The sequence below is a fragment of the Balaenoptera physalus genome (assembly GCF_965194825.1).
Source record: "Balaenoptera physalus genome assembly, chromosome: 17".
NCBI classification, from domain to species: domain Eukaryota; kingdom Metazoa; phylum Chordata; class Mammalia; order Artiodactyla; family Balaenopteridae; genus Balaenoptera; species Balaenoptera physalus.
Window position 1 is genome coordinate 8,949,254 of NC_138895.1, and position 12,149 is coordinate 8,961,402.

Here is a 12,149-nt window from a genome sequence, read left to right on the forward strand (position 1 = left end):
TTCTAGTGATTGGTTAGCGGAGCATATTTGACTTTCTCTGGTTGGTCCTAAGTCGGAAGCGGGGACAAAAATTAGGAAAGCTGTCAGTTATTAATCAAGTCCTGGCCATTTGGGGCAGAATGTTATAGAAGTTATTGTTTCGCTTTCTGGATTGCCACTGGAGATAGTAATCTGGCTTCCTGTCAGTCTGATTTACAGTAGGCTGGCTTCCTGGTTTATTTGTTGTAGAAAAGGGGTTCGTTTCCCTGGCAGGCTGTTGCAGATTGTAGGTCAAGGTTCTATTTTTATAAATGGTCTGGCTATTGCCGCTTTGTATACAGTCTCTCGTATCCTTACTGAAGGGAAAGGATAGCATAAAGTATCTAGCACAGGGAAAGAGAAGAGTCTTGGAGGACTGAATTTTGCACTTTCTAAAGAGTGGGAGAAAAGGGGTTTCTTCTCCTAGGAGAAAGGCAAAAAGATAGCCCAGATCACCAGGAGAAGCGGCCAGCCTGAGGGCTTCAAGGACACAGACAGCAAAGGAGACCCACATTCCTGTACTCTAGCCCAGACTGGCAGGGATGCCAGCCAACATTCTCAGTCAGAGGAAGGTAAAAGGGGAAATAAAGTTCTGTCGTCCCTTCCCTGCTCTACCCACAGGGAACGGTGCACCTGGCTAGGTCAGGAGGGAGTAAAAACCCCAAAGCCCCTAATCTCAAGGGGCTGCAGGTCTGACAGAGACTTTTCGTTTATATATAAAACAAACCACTTGATAAACAGATAAGCAAGTTATCTATAATGTGTATGTGCACATGCATCGATCGGTGTGTATGTATATTAAGATATAGATCATGACCCACTGAAACAGAGCATGGCCCTGTGGTCTATGCCCCCCATGTCCTCTGTCTGCCTTTTGTCTGTGGAAAAGCTTTAGCCAAAGAGTACGTTTAATCAGAGAAGTGAGAAAATGCAGAAGCAAAGAAAAGCAGTCAAACAGGACAAAACAATAACAGTTTAGTCAGTAAGCAAAGTCAAGGACCTTTAGTTCCTTCTCAAGGGCTACAGATAATATTCTGAGCCATATCCTGTGAACTGTCTTATAGATACTGAAACCCTCACCGGGTGGAAGAAGTTAACTACGTGATGACCAGACCGTAGCCATGACATGAGCTGCCACAATTCCGAGAATTAGCCTCAAGGAAACGGGAACAAACCGACCCCGGAACTGAAGATTAACTGTACTTAAAACAATCAAGATGACGCTGGTCAGACCACCGATGACCAATTTCAAGATGACTGTCAGAGCTGCCTGTGCCGTTTCTGCGCGTAGCCCCTCCCTGCACCTGTAAAAGCTCTCACCCCTGGTTGTCCTTTGGACAGGAGTTCGCCTCCACACACCTGGCCCACTCTCACCCCCATCCCCGGATGCCAGCTCTTGAGCGGTGAGCAGCCAGATCCCGCTTTTGGTAACACTACTTGATCAAAAATTTTGGAACTGCAAATGGCGTACTAACCTACAGATGCAGCTTGCAGTGTAGTGCCAGGTCTGTAAGTCAAACACTGTACTGCAAGCTCCCGAGGTGGACCAGAGATAAAGCCAATTTTCAGGCATTTTTGAAAAACTGACAAATATTGAAAACTCATCAATTTTGCTTTGAGAAAGAAAATGACCTTTTAGTTTGAAATAATTCAAAGAATTTCTAATATTTCACCCTTTTGATATGTTGCCATAACTGGCATCTTAGACCCTCCTATAACCGTAGCAGAGTGTCAGCTCTTATTAAGGGCTCACACTTAAACACACACTGGAACAACCATCATGGTGGCGTTTTGTTGTGTTTTGTTCTGTTTTTGTACCTTGTAGGAGAGCAGGAACTGAGGCAATTATTTTGCATTTGGAGAGAAAGAAACCGAGGCCCAGATGGATGAAATGACTTCCCCAAGGTGTCAGAGCAGAGAGCGAAACTAACCTGCTTCTAAAGTTCACTTTTAAATCACATAACCATCGAATTCTGTAAATTCTCTGGACTCCTTTTAGTGTCATTTTTAGTGAAAGTATCATTGGAATCCAAAAGTTGAAAGTCTGATTTAGAAAAATAGGATTAAACTATTACGTTAATCTTAAGAAACTGCTTTCAGCACTTCTTTATAGTATGATACTTACTTTTCTATAAAATTGATAATCCTCTTACTTTATAGCTTAATCCCACTGTAAGTCTGACATTTTTGCTTCTGTCTCAATCCAATTCATTTCAAAAGCAGTTCAGTGAAAATATTCAAATATTTAATCACACAGATACAAATGTTGAACCACGAATTCACTCCTGTATAAGTCCTATTTTTGTCCAGGTGGCATTATTCATACACAACGGGTTTCTTAATTAATAAAAGCCAGAGTCTGAGAGAAAATGCCGGGAAGAGTATCATTCAATCAATCATTCTTACGCACTGTGTCACAACACTGGCAAGTTTTACTGGGCACTTCTCCAACTGTAATAAAACTACCGTATGAGGAAGGAAAACTTATCTGTGATGCTATATGTTTCTATCAGAGAAAGTGCTGTGAAAAACTCAGAAAAAGCATGCAAGAGTTTCCCTTTTTCCCAGTGATGAATGCAGAGTTAGGTAGCAGGGAAAAAAATAGAAAAGGGTTATTTTGAACTACGGTTTTCAGTTGCTATTGGCTGTTGTGTTCTCCATATTACTACAGCGGTTTCAATGCATGCATGTTTACATCTAAATTAGCCATGGAATAATTTGGATCAAAAAGCTAATCTCAAAAAGAAGAACAGCAAAATTCTCAAGTATGATGGCTTTCCTCTCACTGGAAGAGATTTCTTTTCCCTTTTCTATTTATAACCTAGCAAAGACATTAATCTATTTTTGTTTCAATTTCTCTGTTAAATACCCCCAAAACACTTAGGGTTTTCATATTTGTTATTTGAGCAAAAGAAGTAGTCAATTTTAATGAACATACGCCTAAAAGAGAAAACTCCGCTGGGATATTTTTCTCTAAATCTTTTTCATCGAGTTGTACAGCCTCTTAACACCCCCGGTGCACAGAATCGCCAAATTGCAAGCTACACAATAAGGGGAAACAATGACAATTCAACAAAATGGAAAAACACAGATGATAACATTTTACTGAACATTGTCCCGTGCCTTCAAGAAAACTGCACTCTACAGCTCACTGGAACATACAATGAAAATAATTTAAATGAAAATGTGCTATGCATGGCAGTGAATCATTACGTAAGGGCCAGATCTGGGTAATTATTCTAAAAGGGTTTTGGCCAAACATGGCAGCTACCCCATCTAGAAGGCTTCCACCTGCCCATATGAACGCCTGGGTGATGACCCATGACCCATAACAGGCAAATCTGTCATTTGAAAACGGAAAAAAACCTTGATGTGCAAGTGTGTGCCAGCTAAGTGGTTCTGGGCCCTGGGTTCCTCACACAGAAAGTTCTGCCTCGTCACACTCACTACTGGTGAGTGGTCACCCGAAATTACTTTTTTTTAAGTCATAACATACACAATATTAACATTTCTGCAAATCAAGGTAGTTAGTAAAGTAAAGCTGACTTTACAATCACAACCCACAGCTGTCACACACTCTGAGATTCTGTGCTGCTGGGGACCCTGTGATTAACGCCCGGGACTTGCTTTTTTTCTTCTTAGATGAAGCAGAGCTTAAAACAGGCAGGGCTGAAATCAAGCCCAGAGAGATAGAATTTTGAAATAAAGATTTAATTGGCTAGAAGGAGAATAACATGAGACATATGAGCAGACCTCAGTAACTTTGAGGGTGCAGTGAGGTACCAGTGAAGGCACGGACTTGAGGATAAGGAGGCCTCAGTTCCAATCCCAGCCCTGACCTACTAAATATAGGGCCTTGGGCAAATTTCTTAGTTTCTCTAATCCTTACTTACTCAAACCTAAGTGGGTACAATGACACCTATCTTGAAGAGTTGTTGTAAAGATGAGAAGTATTACATACAAAAGTGCTCAGCACAATGATTAGAAATAGGCATTTAATACATGGTAGCTGTTATGTTATTATTTCAATAATACATAAAATTTCAAAATTTGCTTTCTAATTTTTTAGAAACTAGAAAATACTTTCCTATGGAAACAAGGTAACACATAAATTAAAATTATAAATGATAACAATAACTAATGTTTATCGAGTACTTCCTACTTATTAAATAAACAGCCATGGAACAAGCACTATTTCCATAGGCACTTTGCAGATAATGAAACAGAAGCGTGAAGAAGTGTTGCTCAATGTCACATAGCTAGTAAGGAATGAGACCAAAAATTCAAAACCAGGCAGTGTGGCTGCAGAGCCAGTGCTCTAAACTGCTTCACTGTATTGCCATCCACAGCCGAATGGATAAAGAGGATGTGGTATATATATATATATATATATATATATATATATATATATATATATATATATATATATATAGAATGGAATATTACTCAGCCATAAAAAAGAATGAAATTCTGCCATTTGCAGCAACGTGCATGGACCTAGAGAGTATTATGCATAGTGAAATAAGTCAGACAGAGAAAGAGAAATACTCTATGTTATCACTTACATGTGGAATATAAAAAATAAAGCAAACAAATGAATATAACAAAACAGAAACAGACTCACAGATACAGAAAACAAACTAGTGGTTACCACTACCAGTGGGGAGAGGGGAAGGAGGAGGGGCAAGATAGGGGTATGGGATTAAGAGATACAAACCACTGTGTATAAAACAGATAAGTAACAAGGATATACTCTATAGCACAGGGAATTATAGCCATTATCTTGTAATAACTTCTAATGGAGTACAAACTGTAAAAATACTGAATCATGATGTTATATTCCTGAAACTAACATAATATTGTAAATCAATTATACTTTAGTGAAAAACCAAACGAAATAGACAAACCAACAAAACCAGGCAATATGGCTATGGAGCAGATGCTCTAACCTGCCTCACTGTACTGCCTCACTGATGGTTAAGTTAGGTGTTCTTCATCAACCCCCAGAAACCTGTTTAGTTTTCAACATACTTGAACCACAACGTATCTATCACAGTTTCCTAATTTTTAACAGATTTATTGAGACATAACTCACATACCACAAAATTCACTCAATTAACTTTTTACAATTCAGTGGTTTTTAGTGTATTCACAGACTTGTGAGCCATCAACACTATCTAATTTTAGAACATTTTCATCACACCAAAAAGTAACTCCTTACTCATGAGCAGTTGCTCACCCTCAGGCCCTCTCCTCAGTCCCTGGCTCTCACCCCTTCCTCTCTCTGTTGATTTGCCTTCTGGACAGTTCATATGGATAGAATCATGTAACACGTGGTTCACCATGCTGTACCATGGATCTTGGCACTTCTTCCTTTTTTATTGCCATTGTGCAATATACTACATTTTGTTTATTCCTTCATTCATCATTTAGATGGACCTTTGGGTTATTGGTCACTTTTTTTCTATAGTGAATAATGCTACTAAGAACATTCAGGGACACATTTTTGTATGAACATATGTTTGCATTTCTCTTGGGTATATGCCTAGGAGTAGAATTGCTGGGCCTTAACTCTGTGTTTAACATTTTGAGGAACTGCCAAATCGTTTTCCAAAGTGGCTGCACCCCTCTACATCCCCACCAGCAAAGTTCCAGGGTTCCAATCTCTCCACATACTTGCTACCACTTGTTAATGTTCATCTTTTTTGTTGCAGCCATTCCAGTGAGGGTTAATGGTATCATACTGTGGTTTTGATTTGCATTTCCCTAATGACAAATGTCATCGATCACCTTTTCATGGGCTTCTCGGCCATTCATTATCTTCTTTGAATAAGTGTCTGTTCAAATCTTTCCCCATTTTTTAACCGAGTTATCTGTCTCTATATTGAGTTATCAGAGTTCTCATTATATCACATATATATACGTTAGATATATGACTTGCAAATATTACCTCTCATTCTATGGATTTTACTTTCACTTTATTGATCATGTCCTTTGAAGCACAAAAGTTTAAGTTTCGATTAAATCTAGTTTATTTTGTCTTTTGTCACTTGTACTTTCAGTGTCATACCCAAGAAAACCATTGCCTAACTCAATAATGTTATGAACACTTCTATGTTTTCTTCTACAAGTTTTATAGTTTTATCTCTTACATTTTGGTCTATATCCATTTTGAGTTTGTTTTTATGTATAGTATGAGGTAGCTTTATTTTTTTGCATTTGGATATCCAATTGTCCCAGGACCACCTGTGAAAAAGACAGTTCTTTCCCCTTTGCACTGTCTTGGCGCCTTTGTCAAAAATCAGTTAATCATAAATGTAAGGGTTTATTTCTGTACTTTCAATTCTTATTCCACTGATCTATATGTCTATCCTTACGGAACTATCACACTGTCTTGATTACTTTAATTTGTATGTAGTAAGTTTTGAAACTGGCAAGTCTAAGTTCTCTAACTTTGTTCTTTCTCAAAATTGTTTTGGTTATTCTTGGTCCCTTGTGTTTCCATACAAATTTTAGGATCAGTTTGTCAATTTCCGTAAAAAAAAAAAAAAAAAGCCATGTGGAATTTTGATAGAGATTGTGTTGAAAGTTTAGATCAACTTGGGAAATACTGCTATCTTAATATTAAGTTTTCTGGTCCATAAACATGGAATGTGTTTCCATTTCTTTAGAGGTTTGAAATTTCCTCCAATACAATTTCGTAGTTTTCAGTGTACGTCTTGCACTTCTTTGTAAGATTTATTCTTAAGTATCTTTTAAGAGTTCGATGATGATCCCCAACTTTACATGTTGACTCTTACTCCCCCAGTACTTCAGGATGTGACCCTTTTTGGAGATAGGGTCTTCACAGAGGTAATAAAGTTAAAATTAAGACATTAGGGTGGGCCCTAATCCAATATGACTGGTGTCTTTTACAAAGGGTGTCCTTTATAAAAAGGGAAAATTCAGAGACAGATACACAAACAGGGACAATGCCATGTGAAGACGATGGCAGAAATTTATAGGTCACAGAACTCCAAAGGTTGCCAGAAAACCACCAGAAGCTAGGAGAGAGGGATGGAACAGATTCTCTTACAGCCCCTGGAAGGAAGCAACCCAGCTGACACCTTGATCTTGGAATTATAGCCTCCAGAACTGTGAGACAATTAGTTTGTGATACTTTGCTACTGAAGGTGTATCAAACTAATACAGTATCTTATGTTCTTTTTTGAAGCTATTGCAAATGGAATTGTTTTCTTAATTTCATTTTGGGAGTGGGTTTTTTTGTTTGTTTTTGCTAGTGTAAAAAAATACAATTGATTTTTGTATTCTGATCTTATAATAAAATACAGAATAAACATGGTCTAGGAAGACTCATTTAATATAAGTTTATTGAAACCTCATTGAAAATTTCTTTTCCCCAAGTAAACCAAATTGATCAGTGAAGTCTTATAGGTCTTAAAGAACAAGATGTTCTTTAACAAAAAAATTATGAAAAATGTAAAACATATACTTAAAGGTAGAGAAAAGAGTATAAGAAACCTCTATATATCCATCACCTAGATTCCAAAATTATCAATATTTTGTCACTCTTGCTTTTCCCTTCTCACCTCTCTCAGATGAGTGAATGTAGCTATACTGCCTGGTGGGACAAACAGCCCATGAGTTTTGCCCCTGGGTAACCCTACCCCACCTGAATGGTAGTGAACTGAGAGGAGGTATTTACTAGGCTACTACTGCCGCCTGCAATCCAGACCAGCACAGTGGCCAAACTTAATGTCCTTTCCAAGGGTGGAAAAGGTAGGGTATAAATGAAGAAAAGGAGAAATAATCGCTGAAGGTAAGAGGATGAATAAATAGGGTATATAATGAGGGAAATCCATTATTGCATTAACATCTCGAAGAGGCTCAGGGCAAGATATTGTCTCTTAGCTCAGCTACACCAGATGTCTGAAAGGGTAAAGCCATATGTTGCCAAGACCACTCCTACTTTTGGAACTTATGAGATCTAACGGAGGCCTGCCAACCTGAGTGGCCTCGCCCTGGGAGGTACTTTCATATAACGTGAGACTGGACTCATTATTATTAATGACTGAATGAGATCTAGCAATGTGCCCATGTCTGTTAACTGTTAGGATTCTTTTGTTAGAAGGGATCTGCGCTCAAAACCCAGAGGGTGGCTTCGGATAATATAAGAAATATATCTGGTCTTTGTTTCCAGTTCCCGGCCCAAACCTCCCAAAACCCATGAAATTTCCTGAATAATTGGAGTGACTTTTGTCATTCATAAGGAGTCCCTTTTGAGCACACTTGAATTTATGCTAATAAAACGATTTAGCATGGGGCCCCAGATAGCCTCAGGATGGGGCTGGTGGTTAGAAGGCTGGAACTTCCAGCCCACCCACCACTGGGAATGGACGTGCGTGCTGCAGATTACGCTCTATAAAACTCCTGATCCACAAGATTTGATGTGCTTCTGGGTGGGTGAGCTTGTCCACAGGCCAGGAGGCTGTGCACCCCAGTTCCATGAGGACAGAAGCTCCTGCACTCAGGACCCTTCTGGACTTCACCCTTTGTACCTCTTCATCTGGCTGTTTATCTATTTCCTTTATAATATCCTTTACAATAAACTTGCAAACATAACTAAATGTCCTGAGTTCTGTGAGCCACTCTTAACAAACTAAAGCCCAGGAGACGGTCATAGGGGAACCTCTGATTTTACAGTCCGTTGGTCAGAACCTCAGGTGACAACCTAAACTTGCTATTGGCATCTGAAGTGGGGTCAGTGTTCTGGGACTGAGCCCTTAAATTATGGGCTCTGATCTATCTGCAGGTAGATAGAATCAGAACTGAATTCATTTTGTAGGACACCCAGACAGTGTCCCCTGAGAACTGGAGAATTCCCTGGTGGTGTTGAAAAATACACATTGGATATGGATAATCAGTTGTTTGAAAATCAGAATGTATTTTCTTATATGAACAATGTACATATGGCAGTTAGATTCTCAGGCCAGACCACTGAATCCCCTCTAGCTCATAAGATACATGATTACCTTTTACATTTTGAGTAGAAAACAATGATTGAAAGTACGAGTTAATTTACTTTCCATTTGATTAATGTTTCTAAGAAGAAGGAGCTTATCAAGGCAAGAGTTAAACTTCTGACCAGCCTGTACCAAAATAATAAAGCAGACATTCTTATAGTTGAGATTTAATCTACCAATATAAAAGCCTCCAATATTTTGTTTCTTTTTTTAAGCTACTAAGTTGTTAGAATTACTTACATTTCTATATCCTAGATATCCGCCACAACATTTTCTAAAACTATTTACATCTAATTTTTTTAATAGACAGGACCAGTGGTTCTCAAAGTGTTGTCCAGGGACACCTAGGGAGTTCCCTAGACCCACTGAGGGGGTCTTCGAGATCAAAGCTATTTTCTTAATAATACCAGGATGTCATTTGCTCTTTTCATGCTCATTCTTTCATGAGCACACAGTGGAGTGTTCCAGAGGCTACCTGACATATGACATCACTGCTCCGGTGGGTGTATGGGTGAAAGAGTGGTGAGAACCCTTCTGTCTTCCATGAGGCCAGACCCCAAAAGAGATTTGTAAAAATACACGACAACTCCCATCTTCTCGCTTCACTTCTTTTGCTTTGAAAATGTATTTTTTAAAGTTATTGATGTTAACATGTAATGGAGTTATTATTTTATTTTCATGGAAGTCACTTAAAAGATTAAATTTCCTTTTAGTTTTAATTTCTAAAGGTTATATTGATACATGTAATCCCCCAACACACACACGCAAAACTCCTTGGGGTGTTCGATAAGTTTTAAGAGTGCAAAGGGGTCCTAAAGCCAAAATATTTGAGATCTGTTCTTCAACGAATTTCTTTCTTCACCATCTCACCTAAACTCCTGGCTGACGGGATGAAGACCCTTTTTGCCGTGTTTTCTGCAAATGCCACTGGAAAGAAAATCTATCTCCTCCCCGACATTCCTTTCCATGAGAAGCCGTCTTTGAATTTAGAGGGCGAGACAGACAAGGACTCGACAAAGTTAACACTCACCTTCACTAATTCCATGTAGCCCGTTTCCTTGGGGGTCCACCACGGCTGGGCTTTCAGTCCGTGAACGTTGTAGAGTGAGCGCTGCCACACAGATGCAAAGTGGCCTCTCTGGTGCCCAAGCTCGTACCACTTATATGCCTGGAAGAGTTCAGAAAGACTGAACTTCAAACGAAGCAGTTTTACTACTTTTACAATTAAAGTCCCTAAAAACAAGGTCTGACTTTTAAATAAAGAGCTTGCTAGTCAGGTGCCCAAATCTGTTACACTGGCAAAAATACTGTTATTTGATTGGGTCTCTGATTATGACCTATTATTTTAAATAAACGTGTGTTTTTTATTTTCACTCCTAGGCTGTAAGCTCTCTGAACACAGGACTGCACTGCACTCACTCTGGTCTCCCCGGAGTGTCCAGCAGAATCTAGGACTTTGTTGAGTGGATAAATCATTTAAGACACAAAAGGGGACTATGTTTATATTTTAGCTTTCATTTCTTAAAGTCTGTGTTTCCTTTCAAAGGAAAGGAGTATGATTTTCATCATTTCTTCACAGATATCTGCATTTACTGAATTGGGATGTTAAGAAGGACAGCAACTTCTTCTTTGTGTTTTTTTTTTTGGCCACGCCCGGCGGCACGCAGGATCTTAGTTCCCTGACCAGGGATTGAACCCGTGCCCCCTGCAGTGGAAGCGGGGAGTCCTAACCACTGGACCGCCAGGGAAGTCCCGGACAGCAACATGAACAATCTTCTCACGTCCACATGAAGAAGGCTGCCCCAAGGTAACGAAGTATAAATCCTCCATTAAAGAAGCAGACCGCAAGAAAATATTATTCTGAGTTAGCAGTAAATAGAGTGATAGCCCGCATTAGATTTTTTTAGAAGGGAATTTTTGTTCCTAGTATTTTTTTTTCCTGCCATAAGGGATAACATGTGCGGTTGTAGGCTAGCTGTAACACGATACAATTTGCCTCCAAGAAGACTAACGAGCCTTTTCAGGGACAGCTGGCTTCCATGCGTACCCTTCAAAGGACGCCCGAACCATAACCTCTCCCAGCGGCCCTCCCCACATGCGTCCTGCACCGTGCTCACCCCATCGTCTTTAGACTGGAAGACGGTTCTAGGAGTGTGCCTAATGGTATCCCCTCCATTATTTTAATTCTGATCTAATGATTACTTTTGAAGAGTGATTTCAAATACACATTTTGATCAGTGAAAACAGGCAGTTAATAGCAAGCAGAGTAAGAAGATAGAAGAATATCTTCATAAAACCCCATCTTACTTTAGATGTAAGAAATAATAACTTTTAAGTCTCTTAAAATTCATAAGTCAAAATTTCCTTCGTTAGGAAAATCAAGTGTGATAGCAGAACCACTCCTATTTTCAGTAACACTTTTCAGCTTACTACTAGCTTGTGCATGCATAATTTCATTTGATCTTTCCAATAACCCTAAATAGCTCCATTTTACAAATGCTCAATCTGAGATTTAAAAAGACTAAATATGTTGAACTATCACCCAGGGCAATTTATTGGCAATTTATTCCTCTTTCCTTCTATCTTTGTATCATTAAAAAAAAAAAACTATCACAAGGGATCTTCTTATTTAATTATCTTTCTCAATATCTCAAATTAAGAATGTATACACTAATCACTTATATGTTTTCCTTGAAATACATGTAAGTGGTAACCATAAAGTAATTTCTTTAAAAACAGCTCATGGTTGTCTGATTTCAAAAAATATAGCATTTTACCTTTGAAATTAAATTGACTATTTCAGTTATTTTTGTCCAATTTAAATTTAGGATTTTGTTTCCTATAATTTTCAGTGTTAAACAACATTATTAATTACAACGGATGATTTTTGGAAACCCTTACAGTCCATTAGATTTTTAATCATCAGCAATTCATTTTAAGGACTAGGCATATTGTTAGAGTAGTGAGAAAGAAATTCTTATAGGAAAATATATTATATTATTATCATATTATATTAATATACATATTATAGCAAAACTTGTAACTCTAGTTCAGGAGTTAGAAGTCTTAGATTTCAGTCTTGGCCGTAACAGTCAACAGGCCGAATGT

The 12,149-nt window shown here is 38.6% G+C and overlaps 1 protein-coding gene across 11 annotated transcripts in view; it reads right to left on the reverse strand.

The window, feature by feature from the left end:
- ASPH (aspartate beta-hydroxylase) overlaps window positions 1-12,149 on the reverse strand; it is a 262,991-nt gene that overhangs the window by 71,079 nt on the left and 179,763 nt on the right. For all 11 annotated transcript variants that reach the window (XM_082433632.1, XM_082433630.1, XM_082433621.1 and 8 more), the window contains one exon: window positions 10,072-10,209. In XM_082433632.1, coding sequence (XP_082289758.1) covers window positions 10,072-10,209 — 138 coding nt within the window. The remainder of the gene's footprint in view (window positions 1-10,071; window positions 10,210-12,149) is intronic.